The sequence below is a fragment of the Stenella coeruleoalba genome (assembly GCF_951394435.1).
Source record: "Stenella coeruleoalba genome assembly, chromosome: 5".
NCBI classification, from domain to species: Eukaryota; Metazoa; Chordata; class Mammalia; order Artiodactyla; family Delphinidae; genus Stenella; species Stenella coeruleoalba.
The window spans coordinates 63608270-63633050 of NC_137150.1; the positions used below are offsets into that span (position 1 = coordinate 63608270).

Consider the following 24781-nt stretch of genomic DNA (forward strand, 5'->3'; position numbering starts at 1 on the left):
ATTTACAACAAATTAACCTCTAGCCAGCTGGGGATAAAATATGCATCTATGTATAGACTATGTGTAGGTTAGAAAGCTATAAATACCAGCTTGGAAAGTCCTTTGATTAGAATACAATGCTAATTAAGGCCCAAGCTCCAGGTTCAATACCTTTGTGGGCTAATTAGCTTCCAAGAGAGGAAAATCTTGTCTTTCCATAGCTATAAAATGCACCCCTTATCTCTGTGACCCTCTTCACAAATGTGCTCCTGGTCACCAGGGGGACTGTTTGAGACTACAGAGCGGGTCCATCAATAGAAAAACAACTCAAAGCACTGTCCTTCGCATATGAAGAGTAGCATAGTCATTCTTTGTGTGCTAGGTGTCAGGGGAAGCACAGAATCCTATCAGCAGGCAGCAAGGTGCTACCACTTTCTAATTCTTTTTCCACTACTTTGAGCTTAACTTTCATATAGCTTTAGCTGGGTTATTTAAAACTTTCCCAATATAATACAGCAATCAGAGAAAACCTTTTTTAAAGTGGCAGGAAACTAAGATGCTAGTACTGCTTTACCTGTCAGTGTCGCACAGAAGTCTCAAACCCTATTGAATCATATGCAGGGTTTAAAGTCCAAAAATTAAAGAAAAAGGAAAACAAAACAAGCTGAAATGGAAATTGTCATCAGTCATGCCCAGGGAAGAATCCCTACCTAGGGTTTTCACCAGGTGACCAGGTTTCAAATGGACATGACATGTATTATGTACATATGCTTTCCAGAGAGGGCATGTGAGGGAACATGGGGGACTATACACATAGAATCTAAACGGTGTGTCCAGGCTGCCCTGCACACCTCAAAAATGTACAACTCAGGTGCAAATGTTCCATCAGGCTGTCTGGTGCAGAAAGCACAAAGCAGGCAATAAAAGAGGGCTTGTACTCGGCTAAGGGGACGCCCCCCAGCAAAGCCCCTTTCAAGCTGCAGCGTCTTCATAAGTTGGCACTGCCCTGTTTAAAGGGCGCAGTGCAGTTACCAAAAGGTTTGTTTTTTTTTTGCTTTAAATACCAAAACTACAAAAATCAGTTTATAAACTGTTTTTCCAAAACAACCACCAAAACAAAACAATCCCCCGAATCAAAGCAAAACAAAATACTGTCAAAAGTGTTAATCACCCTTCTCCTAAAATTAAAGCCATCCACACACACAGCCATGTGACTGGGAAGAGAAAGGGGGCCTGCTCTACTTGGTGACCACATGGCCAGAAGGTTCCCAAGGGTAGCAATGGTTTATTATTTGAGAACCATGGAGTGGGTAACAGCTGTTCATCCTTTTTCCCCTTCTTTCCAGACCAAGAGGAAACATTTCAGATTAAGCTGGAAGAGCTCTCTGAGTTTTAAGATATATTTGTAACCCTTCATGGTGTGAGCCTCCCCAACTTTGCCTACCTCCTCTTCTATGGGTTTGTGACATCTTTTCCAATAAATTGTGCAAATCAGAGCCCTTCTACATAAAGGCATTTAGTAGTCCATGATCAATGCAGATTGTCACACACTCTGTCCTGGTTTGTGGGTACTAACCTGAACAAGGTATTGCTTTGCATATATTGTCCATGGGAAGGAGGCTCCATTTCAATTGCTTTCCCAGAAACCTTGTCAGGTTCAGAGCTGAGGCACCAGCCTTTTGGTGGTTTTCTGCCCCTCCCTGTTCCCACTCCCCCGCCAAGGTATCTGTCTTTAAGGGTGCCGATCCAGAGACAGCTTGGGTTCTCCAGATAATACTCAAAGGGCAAGCTTTGGGAACAGCCAGAAACACAAACAAAACCACTGCCCTCGTTTGCCTGAATGGGAACTGCTAGCTCTAGGGTTTGGCCGCTCAGCCGCTCGGAAACTTAGTAAGCAAAGCCTTCGGCATAGGGGAGGCTGCTGCAGCGGTCCACATCCAGGAGGTAAGCAGGGTTGTCTTCAAAGTGGGTCAGTGGCAGGGTGTCCTCCTCGCTGAGGTGGCACTCAGACTCCGCTTTCAGGAACGGACGTTGGTTGTCGGGGAAGGCCATGGAGAAAAGGGCATCGGGGTCGCAGACAAACTTGTAGACGTATCGTTCCCCAGCCACCTGAAGAGAGAAAACACACCTTATGAGGCCCAGCTGGAACAGGGCATGGGCCGGGGCCAGGGCACCAAGGGAAGAATGAGATATTTGTAAGTCACCAAGCTCTCAGGGAGCCAGGGACCAAGAGGCTCACTGGTAGCTGATTATCCAAATCATTCAGATTTATTTTGATAAACTGTGGGAACCTGTTACCTGCCAAGTGTTTTGCTGACACCACAGCTTAGCAGTTGAAAAGAATATCTGAATTTCAAACTCATGTTAGGTTCTTTTAAAAGAAAATCCTCACTGTGTTATACTCACAGCCTAGAAACAATGGTTATGCTGAGGTTGGTGCCTGATATTACAAGAAGATATAAGGATTGAAAGATGCAGGAGTCAGACCATGTGTTCAGTTCCCTCCAAAGTTTACAGTCTTCCCAGGACAGCTTTGCTCTGAAGGGCTAGGAATTCAGAGAGCTGTGTGGGAATTTTAAGTTTGTTCCAAAACCAAACAGAACTGTGTTTTGGCTTACCTGCAGTTTTACATTACTCATTCCATGGTTCTGCTACACTGAAGGAACTGATGACTACCTTTATATGAATTTTATGCATTATAATATTACAAGAACCAAATGGTCTTGATTAAGGGTGGCAGATGTATACAATCAATCATCCCTCTTTGGGTTGTTAAATCTCTCCTTCCCCAGCCCGAGAGTCAGCTCATGTATGTGGAAGACGGAAGTAGGAGGACATAGTGGCAATGATACCGGCTCATAAGCCAGGAGTGGATGGCTCCCAGCCTTGGCTCAGTCGCTAACAAGTCTCAACCTCTCAACCTCAATCTTACCTTTCAAAAACCGAGGGTATGGGACGACTGCTTTTCTAAGTCCCTCCCCAGATGGGCATGCTACCACTCCTCTTTCATTTAGTTCTCATTTACTCATGGGTCATGTAATAAATATAACAATGATCTCTTACACTGGATAGCACATTACTATTTCTAGAATGTTTTCACATATATTACCCTTTGAGATTAGATTAGGGTCTATTATCTACATTTTTACTGGAAACAGGCTTTGGAAGGTTGACTTTCCTTAAAGCATAAATGCAGTGCTGGATCTGAGCCCCCCAAGTCTCATTCCTGTGCCTTCCTGTACTTTTTGCCTGTTTTATTCTCAGAAAATTCTCTCCTACTTCCTTAGAAAACGTAGGAACAAGTTCATAGGGAAAACTCGTTGCCATTAGTTCAAGTTAACTGTGTCTTGATTACATTCCCTCAGACTGGATCTGGAGTTGGGAAAAGCAAAGGAGTAATGGCCCTCCTTCCTGAGTTTAGGATTCTACCCGATAATGTTAAAACTAAAAGGGGAGAGAGTGTGTGTGAAGTTTGAGGGGGAAAAGGCAGTGACTGATAATGGGTTCAGAGTTTCTTTTTAAGGTGATAAAATGTTCTAAAACTGATTGTGGTGACGGCTGCACTACTCTGTGCACATATTAAAACCCCACTGAATTTAACCCTTTTAAAAAAGGGGGGAAGTTGGGTGTACTCTAGATACATCCTAGAGTATCTATTCACTCTGTGACAAGCACTGAAGTCAAACCCTCATTCCTGCCCCAAAGGAGCTGATACTCCTGTAGCAGATACTGACAAGCCGGGGAGTAACTTACAATACAGACAGTAGGGGAAGTGATGGAGATGAGCCCAGGTGCTCTCAGAAGCAGAAGAGGGACCATGTAACTCAGCCTGAGAACTTCAGATTCTTGGAGTAAAGAGGTGATTTACTGAGAAAACAAGTAGGGGCTGGCCAGGCAATGAAGGCGTTAGGAGTGTTCTTAAGTAGGACGGTAGTTTAATAGGTAGTTTTTCATTTTATAGTATGCTTGATAACTTACATGAATGTGATATGTATTGTTCGGTAAACAAATATATTAAGAGAAAGATGGCTATGCTAGTGAAAGCAGCCAAGTACAAGTGAGGAAATGAGGGTTTAATGGTGCCTTGAGCCTGTATGAAGCATTAAAAAGTCTGGATCTTATCCAGAAGACCATCCATGAAAAGCTGTTTTAATAATTTTTAAGGAGATGAGAGGAATATGGGGTCATATTACCACCTGCCTCTGAGAAAGATAAGCCTGGCTTCAGCGTAGACAAGTTCTCAGCAGCAATGACCACATACTTCTGAGTGCATCTTGGCATCTATCATGTAGACTGCTTAAATGTGTAAATGCTAGAATCTGGGCAACAGTACAGTATAAAATCTGATGGCTAAGAAAAACCAATCAAAGATTTTCCATTCTCATCTTCTGCCTATCCACAGGATTTTAAGATTGTGGCTCTTCACCACCTATCGCAATAAGGATTTTGCATTGGCTTCCTCAAAATGACACTTCATCCTTTTTTCTGCTACCTGCTACCAGGTGATTCTGCCATTTTGCAAACCTTGGGTTTTTAACTTGAGTTCCAGTTTCTAAGGTTCTAAAAGAGAAATAAGATTTTTTTTTTACTGCCCTAACACTTTTGGGAGTATTAAACCAACATAGTTGGAGGTCTCGGTGTTTCAACTAAAGACTTCGCCTAAGCTCTCATGGGAGGGGAGACCTTCAAGTAGATTCCCTCACTTGCTCCTTTATGGATATAATAGTTGGCCTAAATGTCTGGATGTTTTTTTTTTTTTTTTTTTTTTTTTTTGCGGTATGCGGGCCTCTCCTGTTGCGGAGCACAGGCTCCGGACGCACAGGCTCAGCGGCCATGTCTCACGGGCCCAGCCGCTCCGCGGCATGTGGGATCTTCCCAGACCGGGCCACGAACCCGCGTCCCCTGCATCGGCAGGCGGACTCTCAACCACTGTGCCACCAGGGAAGCCCTCTGGATGTTTTTGTAAGTAGAGACAGTTTAAAGCAGAGGAGCCTAATTTTCCTACAGTGTCTTCCATACACAACCTTTGGCTTTCACGTACCCAACAGCATTAAAGGTGCTCCTTATTATCTCATTTAACTTAAGTTTTTCCAAGATGTTTTTCCTATCACAGAATTACTTACGAGGCTAACATGTCCTCCCAGTCATCACATACAGTTTTATTTCAGAAGCCCTTGACATTTTCTTTGAGAGTGGTCCTAGAGTGGTCTAAGCGTCTCTAGTAATCGCTCACCTTCTGCATGATGCCCTTTTCATAGTAATAGCGTAGAGATCGGCTGAGCTTGTCGTAGTTCATGGCTGGCCGGTTCTTCTGAATGCCCCAACGCCGAGCGACCTGAAGAGACAGGAAAGCAATGGAAACTCATTCCCTGGGCTTAGTGGTTTTCTCCCAATCCCAGGAGAGCCAGTTCTAGAATCTGACTGCTTTGGTCAGTGACCCATTTCTCTGACCTGGAAGGAAAAGCACTGAATTCCCTCAAGACCAAACATTTAGCAAAGGTGATGATTCAGTCAAATGCTAAGAGGTGAGACCTAGAGGTGGAAAAATCCTAGCACTTTAAGATTGCAGAGGGCTCGGCTAGCGTCCCAGAGGAAGCAGGCTCTCTACTGTTTCTCCACATATGAATTATCGACCAATACCCATAGACCATTAGCATGTTGCCATTAAGTGCTATGGTTTCTGTAGCAGTCAATAAGGAATAATTAGAATGGTCATTCCTGAAACATTAGAAACACACTGGTGAGTTGCTAATGGGCCAGCAGAGCAAAAGTTCAATTCTAATAAGATTGGAGAGGGGCTGGTAGATGTTTACTTATAGCAGCTCATGGAGTAAAGGGGAATCGGATCATTTCAGCCTGCTGCCATCCAATCCCCTGCTCCCAGCAGACTTGCAGAATGGACACTAAAACATGTAGCACCATTATCCACTTAATGAAAAATTAACAGGGCTTCCCAAACAGTTCTGAAGTGCATTATATCCAACTTGGTCCACCTCTGAGGTGCAGTGATGGGGAGGGTGTAAATGGAGGTTTGGGCAAAGAGACCTTATAGCAAGAAAACTTCCTAGTGGAGTTCAGCAGGACAGCCAAGCAATTTCTGTTCTCAAGTATCTCAACATCCCAAATCCTACTTATCAGGATGACTGTCGAGGTAAGAGAAGAATAACCTTGGAAACATGAGGTCTTTAAATGTATGCAAACCAGGGATCATGTTTTGAACATTTTGGGTCAGTTTTAGAAACTTAAAAAACCAAAATAACTACATTCCTTTTTATTAAAAAAGAAAAAAGATGACAAACATGGAATGAGAAGTAGGGAGCCTGCAAGTGGAAAAGGTGGATCATAAAACCACATTTCACTTGAAGTATTCTTTAAAAGTATTTGGGGCAGAATGAAAACAACATCTTCTGAATTCAGGATTCTAAGATGACCTTTAATAAATACCAAAAATAATCTGGTAAGTAGGGAAGAATGCATCTGTCCTAATTATATTACAGTAATTCAATAGCCACGATTCCACTCTGCCTTGCAAGACACTGTGTGAAAGTTAAATTTCCATTCGTTTGCTTTGCGCCCCACGGCACACACGATTATCCCTGGCTCTCCCCCTTTCTCCACATTGCACCCGTTCAACTCTTTGAAATGGCCCAAAAGACAAAATGAACCAAAAATACATCCCCTCGTTAAAGAAGACAAACATTTTATTTTACTATTATTATTTTTGGCTGCACCAAGCAGCATGCAGGATCTTAGTTCCCCGACCAGGGATCAAATGGTGTCCCCTGCAGTGGAAGCGTGGAGTCTTAACTACTGGACCGCCAGGGAAGTCCCGAGAAGATAAAACCAATTTTTAATCAATTTCTATTTTTAACCAGTTTTTAACCAATTTCAATTTTTAACCAACTTCTTTTTTTAACCAATTTCTATTTTTAAACCAACAGAAATAGGGGTAAGAAAGAACCTGTTAAGTCAATACGTGTCCTTTTACCTGTTCAGAAGAAATGACAGCATGAAACTGTACTTGAACTGCTGTCAGACACAAGTGATGCAGGGACCCTTAAAAGAAGCCCAGCCTCATCATTTTACTATAGTCAGTGGTGGAAAACAATTCGTGAATATTTTTCAACTTCAGCCGTGACCTCTCTTTGCTGTCGCGTGCATATGCAGGAGCTTGCTGGAGAGAGGTTTTATATATGCACAGACTTCAAAGCAGCTCTGGTAGCCATAGTTACTGACTCATCCTCTTGGGCCAGGGCCCTCTGATTCAGTAGCCCTCACCAGGGCTGCTCCTTCTGCAGTAATCATGATGCAGCACAACTGCAGAGCAGCTGGGAATTAGGGCTGTCCCATTTCTGGGGGGAGGGGAGCAGGCAATAGCTTGCTACCAGCTCCTCCTTTCTTTCGTCTTTCACATTCGTTACTTTGATAGCATGCATCTTGAGGACGGAGGCCGAAGGAGTTTTAAAAACAAACAAACAAGAAAACCTCACGTCTCTTCCTCCCTTTTTAAGAGAGAGCAGCCGCAGCGCAGGGAGCGGCTCTTTCTAGCAGCCCGTCCTTTTAAACCTCCCCACGGCATCAGTTATCCGCCACATGTTCAACAAACAACCCTACCCCCCAAAATATTCATTAATGCAGATTCACAGTTAAAATGGCTCCAGATTAAAGCCGAGTCAGTCATAATTGAGAGGGTGCTAAGCTGGATGACAATCAAAAGACATTTGATTAGGAGGCCTGCCAAAAGCAGTTCCAAAACCACAATTTCCATGCACAGTGTAATGGATATTATGGATAATTACCCAGAGTGCACTACTCAGCCACACAGCTGCCTACAATTACGGCCCAAACAGCTTCCTCCTCCGCTTCACCCTTCAAGCTTCCCCCATGACAACTTCTTACAGCTTTTTCGAGGAGTTGGTATCTTCCTGACAGTAACAAGAGTAGGGCCCTCCGAGTTATACAAGGATTAGAGAGCGAAAAAATTCAAATGCTGCATGTCCCGAGGCCAGAGTGCACACGTGGAACAGAGCTGATCCTGGGTTAAGAGAATGGAATATTCGGAGTTCATGGAATGCTCGGGGATTTCAAGGTGCGGCGGAAAGAAGTACTTCCTGAAGAAACAAAGCTGTCCAACCAGCTGAGGGAGGCTCCAGGCCACCACAGGCCTCCCCTGCGACTTGGCTGCTTGGCATTTCTGTGAGCATTCTGGCTTAGTATTAGCTTCGTTATTAAGAAAGCCGGGGCCCTTGGCCATCTGTTCATCATTTTCTTTACCACTGGTAGGAGAGCAGCAGATTCAATAACAGCTTTACAAAGGGTCATAACCAGGTTTACCTGCAGCTATACAGCCTGTGCTTAGGCCAGAGGCAGTGGCAATAAAGTAATAAAAGCTCCTGTCTGCAATGAGATAAATCAATAAGGGCTGCCCACATGACAGACTGACTTTCGAAAAGCCTTAGTGAGTCTGGGCGACATGCTTTCCTCAAGCCTCACATAAACCAGGCCACGTTATGAGGAAAAGAATGCAGGGCGGATGCTCTCCAGTGTGGCTGGAAGCCACAAACACAGCTCCACTTCTAAACACGACTTAGCCAAAAAGACACCCTTAGGAAAACACGGCAGTACCAAACTCTGGCTTTGAAGGTAGACTGACTCTTAACAGAAACCGTTTACAATATGAGGTGTTGACATATTTCTATTTTTTTGTGAATGATGCAAGATCGGGAACACCATACATGTATCTTCTCTAACTGCCTTTAATGAAGCCTGCCTTCCTCTCCTCTCAGTCAGGATTCTCCTTAAGTCTCCAATCCACACATTCTCCTTTGCTCATCTTAACTTTCAGGCTCCTTTCTTCTTCCAAATCTCCTGCTGTTAACCCCCATACCCACCTGTCCCCCTGGTGTGCTAAAGTGAGCCCTGGAATTGATGGAAAAACATCTACAACTGCAGTCCCTGTTCAAACTCCTTCCGAGAGCATTGGTCCCATTCCAATCACACCCAACCCAAAGATACATTTTGCTCTGCTGGTTTAATATGTAACACCTAAGTATATGCTACCAAAAGAAGCATATGTCGTATTTTCAGGGAAGTTATTTCTTTTCTATTTATAATCTCTCTAGATTCTAAATCAAATAGAAATCAAATCAACCCCTTTGGGAATTCCCTGGCGGTCCAGGGGTTAGGATTCCGAGCTCTCACTGCTGAGGGAACTACGATCCCGTAAGCCGTGTGGCGTGGCCATAAAACCAAAACAAACAAACATAAAACAACCCCTTTTGAAATATGCCAAACTCAGAGCCTGATTTAATTTACTTTGCAATATTCAGGAAAGGAAGAGTTCCATGATGTTCTCCCCTTTTGAAGAAATGGCATTGGTTCTGTCCATTGGCCTTTCTGTCAAGAGTCTGGGCAAACAGACAGTAACAATGTTTCTTCTTTCTATTAACAAAATAATGAAAGTTTGTGTCCTCTCTCAACCACTGTGATATTACATTTTAAAAAAAAAATCTAACTTCCTAAGATTGACCCATCTCTGATAATTTTATTTCTCTAGGTTAGAGCCATTTGAAATACACAGTGGGGTAGTTGCAACCTATAATATATTACCAATATGTCTTAAAATCTGTTCATGTAACCTCTGGTATAGGCTATGACATATGAGGGTTGACACCAAAACAAGTTGGTATCACTGAAAGAACACTTGAAAAAGACTTTCCAACAGAGAGAGCAGACCCTATTAGAATGTAAGTCTTCATGGCCTCCCTCCCCAGAGTTTGCAGAAGTGTTACTAATACATTTTATATATTCTGCAGTGGAGAACTCTGCCTGTCTGTGAATTGTAAGTTGTCCTATTCATAGAAAAGGCACTGCCAAGCCCAGTGGCCAGGCTAGAATCTGAACGAGAAGGAAGAGCGTATTTAACACTGTAAAAAGGCTCAATGGAGAACAGGAACAAACATCAACAAATCAAATCACCTGATCCCAGCTTCCAGCGCTTACCTCCTCCGGTTCTATCAGCTTGAACTCCATGCCTCGGCCTGTCCAGGCAATGAAGTGGGCATTGGCTGGGTCGTCAAGAAGGGTAACCAGGAACTGCCACAGCTGAAGGGAACCTCGCCTCTGGTAAGGAGGCCCCTCCCGATACATGGTGGGCTCTTGTTTGACTTTGCCTGTTTGAGACAAAGACACATATGTGGTACTTTAGTCTCAAGTTTCTCAGCTGATTTGGGCAAACACTAATTTAGCATCAAGACTGATGAACATACTCTGACATCTTGAACCTTCCAGCTTCCCAACAAACTGGATGTGGCTACTTACCTTCCAGTCTCTCAGGAACAACACAGGTGTCGTCAAAGTACAACCGGGGATCCTTCTCATATGAAAAACCTGAAGAAGAATTTAGAAAGAACATGTTGCTTAACAAATAGTGTTCTCTGAAAACTCTGGATTTAAGGACTAAAATAGGATTCTACCATTTCAGGTCCTCAGCCTGATGAACTGCTCTATGCCAGACTGAATTTTGGAGGGAACTTCAACTTCACCAGGACTTAGGCGTTCTGTTCTGATGCAATCACCTGCGCTTCAGTCAGAGGAGCATCAGTTCCTGCTATCAGAGCTGAGACTGCAGGGAGGCACTGAGTCACCTGTACGTTCCTTTGCATCTTGCTTACAAGGTCTGCATGGATCAGTATGTCCATGACTAAGCCTTTGTATCTGAAAAGACATCTCATCTATTTCAGTTGGCCTTACCGGGTGGATTTGGTTGATCTATACGTGGTCTAGCCGTTTTCCTTTTAGCAAATATTAATTTCAACCTTTCTTACTGCTTGTCTAGGCTGCCCACACACCTCACTCAGTCATGAAAAAGCTTGGAGGGTAGAGAACAATGCCAAATGAGTAAAGGCTTGGGCCTGTGGAGGACTGTGACAAGCAATAATTTCAAAAAGTTGGAGGTATTATCACCTCCAGACACTGTGGAAGGAATCTGAAGAGACTTTCTGTCAATAAAACTTATTCACTGTATAGACAAGAAAACAAAGGGGAACTGACTGGTCCAACAACACATGTAAGTGGAAATGAAAGGAAGGCAGGGCAAAAAGTGGAAGGTGTCAAGAAGAAGGATGGCCTGGCATCCTAAACCCACCAACCCTTCATATGCATTCAACGCTGACCACCAGGTCGCCAGGCACCCTGACAAGGCCAGCGGCTCAAGCCAAAGCCAGTTAGTAGACAGGCGTGATGGGACCACACCCTTGGCTGCGGTCCAGCCTGTTCCAGGGGGCGAGTGCTCCAGCGTACTCTCCTCTACCCGCACACTTCTCAAGAGGAAGCAGCAGGAGCTCCTGTCTGCTCAGTGGTACTCCCTGTGCTTGGTTCTCTGATCAGTTCGTCTGGTGTGCGGTCCAGGCGTATGAGTATCAGGTACGTGGTAGGGGGAGGGCAGAGGAGGTTGCTCTGCAGTGAAGGGCTAGCATTAGATTTTGAGAGGGATTTGCTCTGATTTAAAATCCCTGGGTAAAGGTGCCAAGAAAGAATCTGTTCTTTTTCTTCACAATCAGCCCGGGTGAAGTTCTCCTTGGCAGGATCAGCACAATTTTAAAGAGGCCTGGGGTTGGGAAAACACTGCCCAACCTGGAGGAAACAGACTGTTTTAAGGTTCTGTATTATTCATTTTTGTTTCCTCAGCCCCAAGCATTATTTCTCTGCTTAACTACAAAGGAAGTATATTTTATTTAGTATTTAATCCAATAAATATTTATGCCAGGCACCGTGCTAGAAGGGGGTAGATAGAAGAATACAGACTCCGTGCTTGCTCTCGTGGAGCTTGCGTCCCAACTGGTGGGGACAGACAACAAAGTAGGGAAAAAAGAGACATGGTGTACTGTGGAAAGTGTGGGCCCTGGAGCCAGACTGATAGACCTAGGTTAACTGTGTGACCTTGAACAAGTTAATTAATTGCTCTCAAGTTAATTTCCTCATCTGAAGACTGGGGAAGATAATAATTCCCACCTTATAGGCTTGTGAGAATTTAATGAGTTGATACATATTCTGTTCCATTGACCGATTTATCTTTACAATAGAGAGCTAAGGATAGCTCCTGGTACATAAATGTGCAATACATGATAATTATAAGAAATTAAGACAGTAAGTACTTGTACATTGTGATAAGTGCTATTAAAAGATTAACTGGATAATGTGAGAGCTTTTTCTTATATTCTGTCATGGATTCTAAATTCCTTTAGTAAAAGGACACATCCTGAATATCTTAGCCTCCTTATAGCACCTGGTACGTAAGTGCTCAATAAATATTTGAATAAATATGAGGGAATCTATAGTTTCCATTAAAAGCTTTAAGAATGCAATACTAACTTTTAAGTTAGGGATTCAGGGACTCCTATAATTTATTTTCCAAGTTGGTACTAGGAAACTGACTTATGACAAACTATTATACTTTATATTAACAAGAATTACATAATCCATCATGCTTCATGCTTTTTGCCTTGGCTACCAGGAAGCTATGTATTTCCTGACTTTCCACATGGATTTTGCTATTCCAGTGATGTTTTAACAGCCTTATTATAAAGTCATTATAAATAAACTACAAAGTTTACACACCTGTCAAAATTGCCATTTTATTTTTAGAGCTTTTCTTCCTCTAAGGTAAAGAAAATACATTCACAGTTCACAGTATATAGGGAAAAAATGTAAATCCAGATTAAATTCTAGGTTTGGTTTTTCAAACTAATCAGATGAAGCCCTGCCCATGAGTATCGTTTTGGTGTACTTTGTGGTTTCTAGTCATTGCCACATGTGGTTCTCTAAAACATCTGGAAGATGCTGTTGGTTTAAGTGAAATTTAAGTCAGTTGAATTTGCACAGCAGTTACATCAGTTGTGGCCACAACCATCTAATCACTCAAATAAAGGTGGCAGGAAGGAAGAACCTGTTTGAGGGACAAAGTGGAAATGAAAGATTCAAAACAGTATGCAAAGATTCCAGGTGAACGCTAAGGCAGGATGGCTGTCTTAGTAATCACAGATGCCAATCAGAAACACTTGTCTCACTATTTCACGGGCATCTGTGGTCAAGCCCGTATAAGGAGGAGAGAAAAACCATGTCAGGGTAATTGAGAGCAATTAAGAATGCAGATCTCTTTGAAACTAATTTCTTCAATGTGTATGGGGTCAGGGAAGAAGTGGGGGAAAAACACAAGCTCGCAGATATTCTGTGTGTAGTAAGCAGCCCGATGCCTTACTAAAAATATTTCCTTTAAGAGCATGCTCCTTTCTAAATGTTGTAATCATGCAAAGTGTTTTCCTCCCTCTCTTCCCTCACTCCCTTCTAGTTCGCCTGCTGCAGACATCAACTGCTGCTATAGAAACATTCGGGAACCTGGAAGAGAGCCCCACACAGCTGTGCCGATCACGGCCAGAGGTCCAGTAGACTGCCCTTCCTTCCCAGGGCTGGACACTCGGAATATCCCCGGGTGCCCGTGGCAGCCACACTGGGTCTCCCCTCTAACCAAGTCAGTGGGAGGCAGCCACCCATAGAGACCACTCTTGTGAACCAATCACTCACAATAACCAGCCAATGCTTCACAGTGCTATCTTACTGGCTCTTTCAACCTTTCTCTAAAACTCTAGAACAGTGGTTGTCACCCTGGGACACATGAGAATCACCCAGGAAGCTTTACAAACTACTAACGCCCGAGTCCTACCTGAGAATTTCTGATTTAATTGCTCTGGGTGAAGCCTGGACACCAGAAGTTTTAACAGTTCCCCAGGGGATTCTAATGTGCAGCCAAAGCTGAGCCTCATGACTCTGCAGTCCTAGTTCTCAGGTCAGTGTGCGTCACAATTGCCGGGAGGGCTTGTTGGAACACAGTGCTGGGCCCCTCCCCTGGAGACTCTGATTCAGCAGGTGGGCCCTGAGAATCTGCTTTTCTAACAAGTCCCAGGTGAAGCTGACTGATGCTGTAGGTTTGGGGAATCACAGTGCTCTAGGTATTTATGGAGAGCTGTATAGGACAGAAAACAGGACATACTTCTGGGGAATGTGTTCTAAGAAAGAAATCCTTCCCTGTTTCAGCATTCAGAAGAGAACTCTTGAAGGTACCATCTCAAGTCGTGACATAGTTCCTAAGTGCCAGTTTAGGTGATAGTGTTATCTACAGCTATGTATACATAACCTCCTTGTATGGGAGGGTGGAAACCAGACGGTTCGTGTTTTCCTCTTAAAAGTTACGGTCATTACTATGGAAAAGGATGGCAGCCCTCAAAGGTCAAGAGCATGCCTCAAACCCTGTGTGCGAGATAGCTGGGGATCATGATAAGTGAACTCTCGTGTTCACAAGCTAAGGAAGGTTTAAACTACGATCTCACATCTTAGCCCGAAACTGTGCAACTTTAAGCTTCCTTGAATATTATTATTTTTTAAAGAGCTACTTACCTTCATGGCTACTGGAGAAGTAGCCCCCTCTCATGTAGGACGACTGGCAGTTAGGCACTTCTGAAAGAGAAACAGACACACACACTCCTGTCAGTCTCTGCAGCTGAATCAGCACATCGGTCCAACTGCAGCACTGCAGGAAAGCCCCTAAACTTTCTCCTGCTCCAAGGTCATGTCTTTTTGGCCTTGTCTTGGAAAAGGGGTACCACTCTAGTAAGCAGCATGGGAAACACTATGTCCCACCATCTGAATGGAGGACTCGACTCACAATCAAGAGAACTGGGAGGAAAAAATACTCTCATAACTTGCTCATTTTAGAAACTAGTTAACGTCAAACCTCGTGAGAGAGTTAATGACAGAAGAAGAAAATGGCTTTCAAAAGGCCAACGTGGCCTTCTGCCTGTCCTGACTCAGGGGCTTTGGGGTTTGGAGGGGCAGGAAGGTCACTTTAGAGCTTTCCCAGTTTGCTCTCCTTTACTGCTGATGGTCATATCTATTTCTGCTCCAAGAAGTGAGGGTATTTTTAGGTCAAAGAGATGAGGGGATGGGAAGTGATGAAGCTAGGACAAGAATGGGCAGGAGTGAGGAACTGCAGCTTGGCAAGCACATTTCTCCCACGTTATTACTGTTAGAATGGAACCCATGCTGAAGCGATCTCTTCTTCAGACACCATGTTATCAAGGTGTCCATCGAGACAAAAGACAATGAGCTGAGCTGTGCCCATGTGGGATGAGGCTTCACCCTGGGAACACCTCTCAGATCAAAGCATTGTAGATACGGTAACATCTGCTGGGTGTCTTGCTTTAAGGGAGTGGATGGGGTGAAAGACTCATAGGACCGATTAAAATGTCAGTCCCAAAGGGAAAATGCTGCTGGTCATGCCTGCTCTTGAGAAAAATACATCAGAGCCTTCAGGAGGAATGCGAGTGGACATTTTATAAGCTATCGATACCTATACTTGGTAATTTTTCCATCATAAAGCAACAGATGTCTCCCTTCTGCCTACCTCCCCAGCCTTTCCCATAACCAATTTCTGCCTGAATTGAGCAATCTATGTATTATCTCAGAAGGCCGAGAGAAAATCCTATATCCTATTCCATTTGCAAAAGCCACTGAGTACATACTGCCCCACCCCCTCCCCAGGATCTTCAAGGAAAGCACGCACAGGAAAGGTTGATAACTGACCCACCACCCTCAAATTCCTTTAGCACCAACTGCAAAAAGAAAAGGAGCAAAAAAGTGTCATTTTTAAAATATGGGTAAATGAAGAAGAGGAAAGAGTTTCTAAATGTGCCAGCTGCAAAATTCCCACTCTCCTTTCCCATAATGATCTCATTTAATAAGCCTGGCCTACAAGATATGCAGTCAGTGAAGGAGTGTTCGGGTGAGGGTGGAGAGGACTCCCAAGGCCAGCTTAAACTTCTTTACGTTTAAGTTTCTAGATAAGAGGTAACCCAAAAGCAAACCATACGTGTGCTAACATGTTATACCTCTCCCTGTGTACACTGGCAACAGCTGAAGGACACAGGAATTTTCCCAGATGAAAGTACTGCAACAGAGCAGCGACCCCTATGAAGCAACTAACAGGACAAACTTTTCCATGGCGTACCCAGCACCCTACACAGCCATGACAGACCAGGCGATTTCTCAGAACACCACTCATTTCAAGAATAGAAAGAATCCCATCCTACATGTGGACTCTCTTATATTTGTATTGGGAGTTTAATGGGTCACTGTATTCAAAAAGAAAGCCACAAAACTAGAGGCAGGCCTAAAATGCAGAAATAATATCCCCCGTGTCCAGTGACTCGAAAGATGACCGGTCTTAAGAAAGGACATCACCAAGACTGGATGGCGGCAATCTTCAGGCTTGGACTCAGACGTGCTGTGCACCACTTCTGAATGCCTACTGCTCTTCCTACCATTTGCATGGCTTTTCTGTTTTGTTTTGTATTCAGTTATGCATAGACATGTTTGCTTTACTAGCTCCTAAGTTCTTTGAGGGCAAATTTTAAAAAACTACTCCCCAAAGCCCTGCACATAGAAGAGACAGTAACAACCTGACAGATGAATGAGAGACTGAAGAAAGGAACGGCATGATTTTATGCTTACCTGAATCAACGCAGTAATCCCGGGGCTCCTGCTTGATTCCCATTGGTGACTGGAATCCATGTGCTGGGGGGCCCGGCATGCCTGGGACCCCATGTTCATAGAGTGGGTCATGGTATTCTTGTTTGAATCCCTGAGGGGGTGGGGGGGGTGCAGGGACGATAGGTTCTGACATTTGCCGGTGGTAATTGGGGCGATTATCTCCAGGAACTCCTGACTGAGGAGGGAAGGGGTGGCAGGGTTCAGACAGTTGTCTCTGAAATCTGCAAAAAGAAAGTAGTAGTTACATTGTTAAGTAAGAACAAGATGAATACCTACCGTGATATAGCACTGAGGATTAGAAGTCCAGATTAATGGAATTATTTGCAAAGTACTTATTAATGCTTATTTCTGGACATCTTACCCTCTTCCCAAAATTATATCACACATTTCAAACCTCCTGAGTCAGGGACTGGCCAAAAAAATAAATAAATAAAACAATGAATGACATGGGAGCATCTTATTTTCCATGAATTTTTATTTCATGCACAGTCTATGTGTATAGTTGGGCCAGATTACGTATCTGAATATATAAAACCAATTATTTGCAAATATCACTAACATGTTATGTTTGTTCACTGGTTCATTCATTTTCTAACCTGTAGACAGAATTAATTTTTAAAGACAGAGGAGTATTTAACCAGAAGTTAAACAGTTAGAAAACATAGTTAAAAAAAAAAAGCCTATATGTAATAGCAATCAAAGCCATAAAATCCCTAGGAAAAATCAGGAAATGTGTAGGCTATACAAGAATAAAATCTTAAAACTATTTTCTAAGCAACGATCTAATGAAAGAAAATATTTAGAACCTGGAAGGTGTTCACTCACTGAAAATTATTCTGTGAAAGCAATTCCTTCCTAACCAACTTGACAAAATGATTCTAAACTTTAAAAGATTAAGAAAGAATGATCTATTAGACTGACAAATATTATAAAGCCACAATAACAGGAATACAAAGAATGAAAGATAGGCATGTCAAAGGAATCCAACGAGAAGTCACAAACTGTCAAGCATATTCCAGAATATGCTACTTGTTAAGGTTAGCATTTCAAATAAGAGGGGAAAAAGATCCCTGTTTTATACCACATGCCAAAATTTTTATATAAAGATTTCAATGTGAAACCACGATAGTAAATATATATGAAAACATATCTTGGAGTGAGGAAAAATCTGTCAATACATCATACCAACAGCAGATATCATGAAGATAAATATGGATATATCTCCTTGTATAAATTTCTGTAAGTCAATAAACACAAGAAACCTAAAGAAAAATGATAAACTGGGGGGAAAAATATATAATAGTCAGAAAATACCAGAAACAAGGCCCCAAATTAAACAAACTGAGGAAAAATCTCTAACAGATACAGTAATGTTAATACTGTTGATATAAAGGGCTTTTAAAAAATCAATAAAAGATGGACACGCCAACAGGAAAAATGGGTAAAGAACATAAACGGGGAAATCACTAAAGGGATGTAAATGGTCATAGACCAAAAGTTTCACTTCATTAGTAATCAAAAAAGTAAGTTTTAAAAGTCAACAATGTAACCCTTAATATTAAGGTCTTACTCTCTACTTTTAGTTTGATCCTATTAATAGTTTTAATCAAATAATTTGAATTTGATCAGAATCAATCTGTGACAACAGGTGGCCAATAGATTTCTAGAACATCAAGACTTAAAATCTTAAACTGAAAAGATTTGTGTGCAGATAAAACACTGTTTAGATCAGGGTATAGCATGGCTCACTCTGTGAGTCTTTACTATCTTACTAAAAGCAGCACCACAAGACCATTTTATAACATGAAGATCACCAAACTATTTTATATATATCTATCCTTTTCTCCCAGACACCAAAAGCATCAGAATCTGCCTGGCCAATTATTTAAACGAGTTTTATGAACTCTGTAAGTTTCAGTGGGCACTGAATGCATTACAGTGGATTGTCACCAGGAGCGCAATTTTCAAGGTTGCTGTTATTTAAGGAAACCCTTCTGTGGTCTTTGAAGTGTAAATTTGAAACTTGGGTTTAGGCTTGACATTTAGAATACAGGCACCAGAAGCATGCTGCACCTGATTTTTTTTTTAACGCAAATTCTGAAGAAGTGGGCAGAAAAGAAAGTGAAGATACTCTTTAGGGCTTTTTAAAATAAAGTACCCAAAGTTTATGCTAGCAGGAACAGTAACGAGGGCACCCACTTTCCATGTTCTCTCCCTTCCCCGCTTTGCAACCTTCCTAGCACCTTCCAAAGTAACGTCCACAAATCACTTCCTTGATGGCTCTGAGACGGCACCAAACTGCTCAGTTCTGTAACCGGAGCCTGTGCAGCTGGCAGGCCCAATCACTGCACTTCCGCTCAGCGCTCATCTTCTCACTTTCCAGAATGAAACTCTAGAGTTGGCCTGCTATGGTCCCCTCAGGAAAAGGTACTTCCAGGTGGGCACCAGCCAGCAACCCTCATCCCCTCCCCCCAGCATAACTTTAAGGATGCATGAAGCTTACAGGCCTGGGATCTGCAGAACAGATTCTATAACTGGGATTGTTTTGTCCTAGTTTGTTTTGAGGGAGCGGGAGTGGCAAAGGGGAGCTTAAGGGTAGGTCACAAAACCAACATATTTGGAAGAAAGATTCTCTCAGAGCTTGCTGCCGATAATGGCTTTTATTTGCAGAGATTAGTAAAGTAATTCAGTTCTTGTCCTCAAATACATTCTGTGAACTTTACTCACTGACCTTCATTTGAACCCCCTTCCCCTTTCTGCAATCCTTCTGAAGTATCTAAGAATGTGTTGTATACATAGCACAGCTATGACAGAGATGCCTCTTGTTTACTGAGGCAGGCAATCATTTTCAATGGAGGGGTGGCTTGGCTCCTAACAGACCTCTTTCTTCCTCCTGATAACCACTCCCCCCTTCCACCACCCCCTCACCCCGTGATCCCAACAGATTTCAGACCATAGTGAGCTCACAGTTGGTGAGCAAAAGGAGACTTCTGACTACTGAGCAAGCCTAAATTCAATAGGTTACAGATTAAGGCTTTTTTCAGTGCCAGTTTATTTAAAGAATCAGTTATTTATTTATTTGTCAGATTTATATAGCGCCTTTCCTCCCAAGAGCTCACCCACGCTACCAACATTTGGTTTACATTATGAAAACCGTTAGATGCTTTTTCTGCATTTCCTTTTCGGTTTCTGCTGCCAACACATAGAGTAAACACAATCCTTAGAGAAAAAAGGAGAAGAGTGTGGATTCAACGAAGGCTACACAGTGGCTGGCTATGGGTGCCAGGTGAAGTAGAGTGACAGTTCAGAGGCTAGCCGAGAGATGATACAGAAAATTGGCTAAGAAACCACCAGCACGTACTTAATATTTCCGTTAAAGCTAAGAGAAGATAGAAAATAGAGAAGCAGCATAGCTGGGTAAGAGGCTCTGACTGCGAAGTCAGAACACATTGGGTTGAAATCCAATCTCTACCCCTTACTAGCTGTGTGACCTTGGGTTAGTTATGTAAATGCTCTGAGCCTCAGTTTGCTCATCAGGAAAATAAGGACAGTCGGGTTACTTGTCCCAAAGATCTGTCGTAAAGATTACATAAGATACTGTGTGAGACAGGGCCCAGCACGCTGCCGAGTTCTTGATCTTATGTTACCTTCAAACGTCACCATCAACTCCCCATGCCACCTTGACCCCCACAGTAAGCTAAATTCAGAAGGTATGCAAATGTAAGGGAAGATCTTAAGGAACTGGGAGAAGACTTTCCTCCACACAAAATAAGAGTCTCCTAGCTGCCTACTCACTCTCCTGTCTCAGAAAGAGAATGCTGACTTTTATTCCGGGTGGTAACGTACCACCTAACTTCACATAATATTGATTTTCCTGACATATACCAAGAGCCAGGTACTGCTGCAAAACAAAACCCACACATTGTCCCTAAAAAGCCCACCAAAGAACTCTGACACAGCTCTCAGGACTCTGTGAGGCCTGTTGGCACTGCTTAAACTCAAATTGGCCTAAACTCAAATTGGCCTATCTAAACTATGGTAAAACATAAAGAGATGACGAACAAAATATGTCCTTTAAAGGCCTAGATATTTGTCTGATTTCTCAAGATCGAACATGGAAGAAAAAAGGTGATGTAAATACAAGATGTTACCAGGAGATTAGATGGTGAAAGTATTAGTTTTACGTGTACAACATTAGTAAGTCTAATGATGAAAAGATTTAGGGATACAGGGAGGTTTACATTTTTAAAACTTAATATTAAACAGTGAACCAACTAAAATTTACGTTGTAGTATCTACATCATTTAAGGAAGATTCCTTTAGGATAGTTTTCTTTATGGAACAATAAAAGTGATTTTTTTTTTTTTTTCTTTTGCGATACGTGGGCCTCTCACCGTTGTGGCCTCTCCTGTTGCGGAGCACAGGCTCTGGACGCACAGGCTCAGCGGCCGTGGCTCACGGGCCCAGCCACTCCGCGGCATGTGGGATCTTCCCGGACTGGGGCACGAACCCATGTCCCCTGCATCGGCAGGCGGACTCTCAACCACTGCGCCACCAGGGAAGCCCCATAAAAGTGATTTTTGAAATAAAATTGTCATGGAAACATTTATTGAGTACTTTCCCTGTGCCAATGTGACTTCATCTAATTCACCCAATGATCTAGTATTCTCCCATTTTCAGATGAAGAAACCAAAGCTTAGAAAAGTTAAATGCCTGCCTGAGGTCACACAGATAGGAGAGACGTTAAGTGAGAGAGCAGTGTATTCCAAAATTCTTAGATAGGAAGTAGCAGAGTTGGGATTCAATCTTAGGCTGTTAGTCTGTTCAACTCCAGAGCCATTGGCCTATACTATTTGTACAATTGTTTCTATAATTGTTTTAAAATACCCTCTTTCTGACATTTAAATAACAGTCATGTAGTCCAGGCAGCTAGAAAACTCCCATATGTTTGGAAATCAAGAAATATATATTTTAAGAACTCCAGGATTGAAGAAATAATAGAAAACACTTGGAACTGAATTTTTTAAATGCCACAAATCAGACCCTGTGGGATACAGCTAAAGCAGGACTTGGGAAGGGAGATCAAATAATTGATTGTCCCAACCATGATATTTTGAGGAGTGAAAAGGGAAGCTATTAGCAATTACTTTCATAAACCATAAGTGACCCAGGAAAAACTGAATGTATGGTCACCCCAGCCTTAGGAGAACCTTTATTTGGTTATATGGTTATAGTATAAAGAAAGCTAAAAAAATTAATGAGCAAATCATCCAACCAAAGAAGTTGGAAAAAACAGAATAAGCAAAGAAAATAGAGTAAAACATTTTAGTAGGAGCACAAATCAATGAAATAGAAAACATCCAATAGAAAGAATGAGCAAAGCCAGAGTTGATTTGTTGAAAAGATGAGTGATATAATCTGCTAAGACTAAGAAGGTCTAGATAAATAGCATCAAAAATGAAAAATGGATAAACAGATGCTATAGAGGTTGTTAAAAGAACATTACGAACAGCTTTATGCCAATTAATTTTAAAACTCGTAAAACGGAAAAATTCCTAGAGAAATAATTTATTAAATTCACTCAATTAAATAGGAATCCCCAGAGCAAGACCATAAAAGGTGAAGACACTGAAGCAACCAGTAATTAAAAAATCTTCCCACAAAGAAAACATCAGGCCCAAATGATTTTACTGGTAAATTCTTCCAAAAATTCAAGGAATGAAAACCCCCAAATTCACACGAGCTATTCTGGAATATGTAGAAAGGAGAATACCCTCTACTCATTTGGTGAGTATAACCTCAATGCTAAAACCCAACAAGGACAATGTAAGAAAGAGAAAGTATACATTATTCTCAATCATAAATACAAATGCAGAAGTCCTAAATATATACTGGAAAACCTAGCCCAGCAATGTATAAATGATAATACATAACAAATAATTTTGCCTTATCACAAGTATATGAGGTTGGCTTCACATAACTCAATGTAATTCATAACATTGAAAAATTAAAGGAGAAAATTTGTTTGATCCTCTCAATAGAGGCAGAAAAAGTGTTTGATAAGACTCAGTATGTAGTCATATTAAAAAATGTCAGTACAGGGGCTTCCCTGGTGGCGCAGTGGTTGAGAGTCCGCCTGCTGATGCAGGGGACACGGGTTCGTGCCCCGGTCTGGGAAGATCCCACATGCCGCGGAGTGGCTGGGCCCGTGAGCCACGGCCGCTGAGCCTGCGCGTCCGGAGCCTGTGCTCCGCAACAGGAGAGGCCACAACGGTGAGAGGCCAAGTCAGTACACTAAGGAAAGAAGGAAATTTCCTTTAGCTTGATAAAAGGTAAAAAAGAAAAAACAAAACCAAGAGCAACCCCCCACCCCCAAAAAAATCCTATAGTAAACATGGGGAAATGTAGACAATAAGCCCTTTTAAGATTCAGAACCAAAAAAATCACCCCATACTGGAACCATTAGAAGTACATTATTCAGTCCGTCAAAGAAGGTTCCATTAAGCATCTATGAAACTCAGTTTTGGATCCTGAAGTGAATTTGCGCTGCCACACATAACACGCTGTTAACAGGAGTGCGTGGAGAGGCACGCGTCAGCCAGGCTACAAGTGTGACTCACTGTCAAGTTCTTCCCTCTCTAAAAACTACGAAATATGAAGGACAAAAATGAACAGCAATTTATTAGGGATGGACTTTAAGAGAGGAAGTGGAAGCAAGAGAAAAACTTGCATATATTACATCTCTTAATCTAGCATCTTTAGGGAATAGTTTTCTATTAAATCACAATTCTAGAAAATGTAGGCTCATCCTTTAAGCTCTGAAGTTCCGATCATAACCACTGAGGGAACCTTCTCAACCAGGCCACTCACTCCTTTAGATTGTGTGGCACACAACAGACCCTTTCTTGATGACTCTGGGGACTCGGTTCTGACTATCGATTTCAGTGTGATAGCCTATTGCGATACTGATGCCCTTAGGAAGCATCAAGAAGCAAAGGATTTTTCCACCATCAGGGGTATCTCCTTAAATTTTGTCTTGCTCCTTGATGCCACGTAAGTGCGACAGCAGCGTATTCCAAAATTCTTAGATGATGCTTTTCTTAGTGGAGCCTCTTCATTTGAATTGTGGGGACTCAACTTGAGATGGAATGACAAATGGAACAGTAAAGATGAAAACATATCTGGCCAGGACTATGGGCATAACATAGGAATATTTTCTAAGTTCCTCCACCCAGCACATGTGAACCTCGTAAACAGCACAGTGAAAACTCCTGTGAGAGTGGAAAAGCTGCATGAGAAGCACTTCTCCTCTTCAAGGAGCAGCTGCTCTTTAAGGATAAATGGAACATGTCTGAACATGCCAAATTACATGTTTGTTTTTTTTCTCCTCCTTGAGGGGAGGAAATAACGAACATAAATCACGGCTTTCCAACACAGTATTTATCTTTTAAAAACGAATTTTGAGTTGTAAAGAATTATATACTAAGATTATACAAAACATTAAGAATGTACTCTTGATTGGATTATATTTTACTTGTTTAAAGTATAATCTTAGCAAACAATCGCTATCAATAAACATTGAAGACAAGATACTGAGCTAAATGTGGTCTAAAGAAAGGGGTCTAAGTCATGATTTTTAAACCTGAAAGAGTTTGCTCTATTCAACTGAAGAAATAAGGCACGCTGTGAGCAAAACAGAAAAATATAGGTGTTACAATGTGGGCTTAGATAAGTGATGTGGGAATTAAGTAGGATTTTGTAGTTTAAGAGATGGATAAAGTTCTGGTAGTTTAGGAGATAAAGTGATGGATAAAATTCAAGGTCGAAATGGATTTCTCAAGGTCCCTTACTCAGCTTTCAGTAGATTGTTAGCAACCTCCCTCCTGCAAGCATAACCAAAATGGTGTACTTATATGTTAATGTTTTGGCTTCCAAATGTAGGACCCTGTATTTGGCTATGTGACCTTTAGGAAGTCCTTTAGATGCTCTGAGGTCTGATTTTTTTTCCTTATCTGTAAAATGGGATTTTTGTTTTTTTTTTTAACTCTGCCTTGGTTACAGAGCTGTTAAAAAAAAAAACAGCTCAAATAAGACTATATTTCCTTCTATCCTGCAAAATATCACATTTTTGTTATGGGGTTAGTTTTGAAGCAATATTCCCTCTAATTTAAATTAAAAGTCAGCAAAGAACAAGCTACAG

General features: G+C 42.1%; 1 protein-coding gene across 1 annotated transcript in view; it reads right to left on the minus strand.

Annotated features, from left to right (window-relative positions):
* Positions 1 to 1278: 1278 nt before the first annotated feature.
* The window catches only part of ETV5 (ETS variant transcription factor 5), a 54772-nt gene continuing 31269 nt past the window's right edge, over positions 1279 to 24781 (minus strand). The window contains exons 8-13 of the mRNA XM_079922375.1: positions 16543 to 16802; positions 14431 to 14490; positions 10300 to 10368; positions 9982 to 10151; positions 5213 to 5314; positions 1279 to 2088 (exon numbers count right to left, since the gene is read on the minus strand). Of these exons, the coding sequence (XP_079778501.1) occupies positions 1867 to 2088; positions 5213 to 5314; positions 9982 to 10151; positions 10300 to 10368; positions 14431 to 14490; positions 16543 to 16802 (883 nt within the window). The 3' untranslated portion in view covers positions 1279 to 1866. The remainder of the gene's footprint in view (positions 2089 to 5212; positions 5315 to 9981; positions 10152 to 10299; positions 10369 to 14430; positions 14491 to 16542; positions 16803 to 24781) is intronic.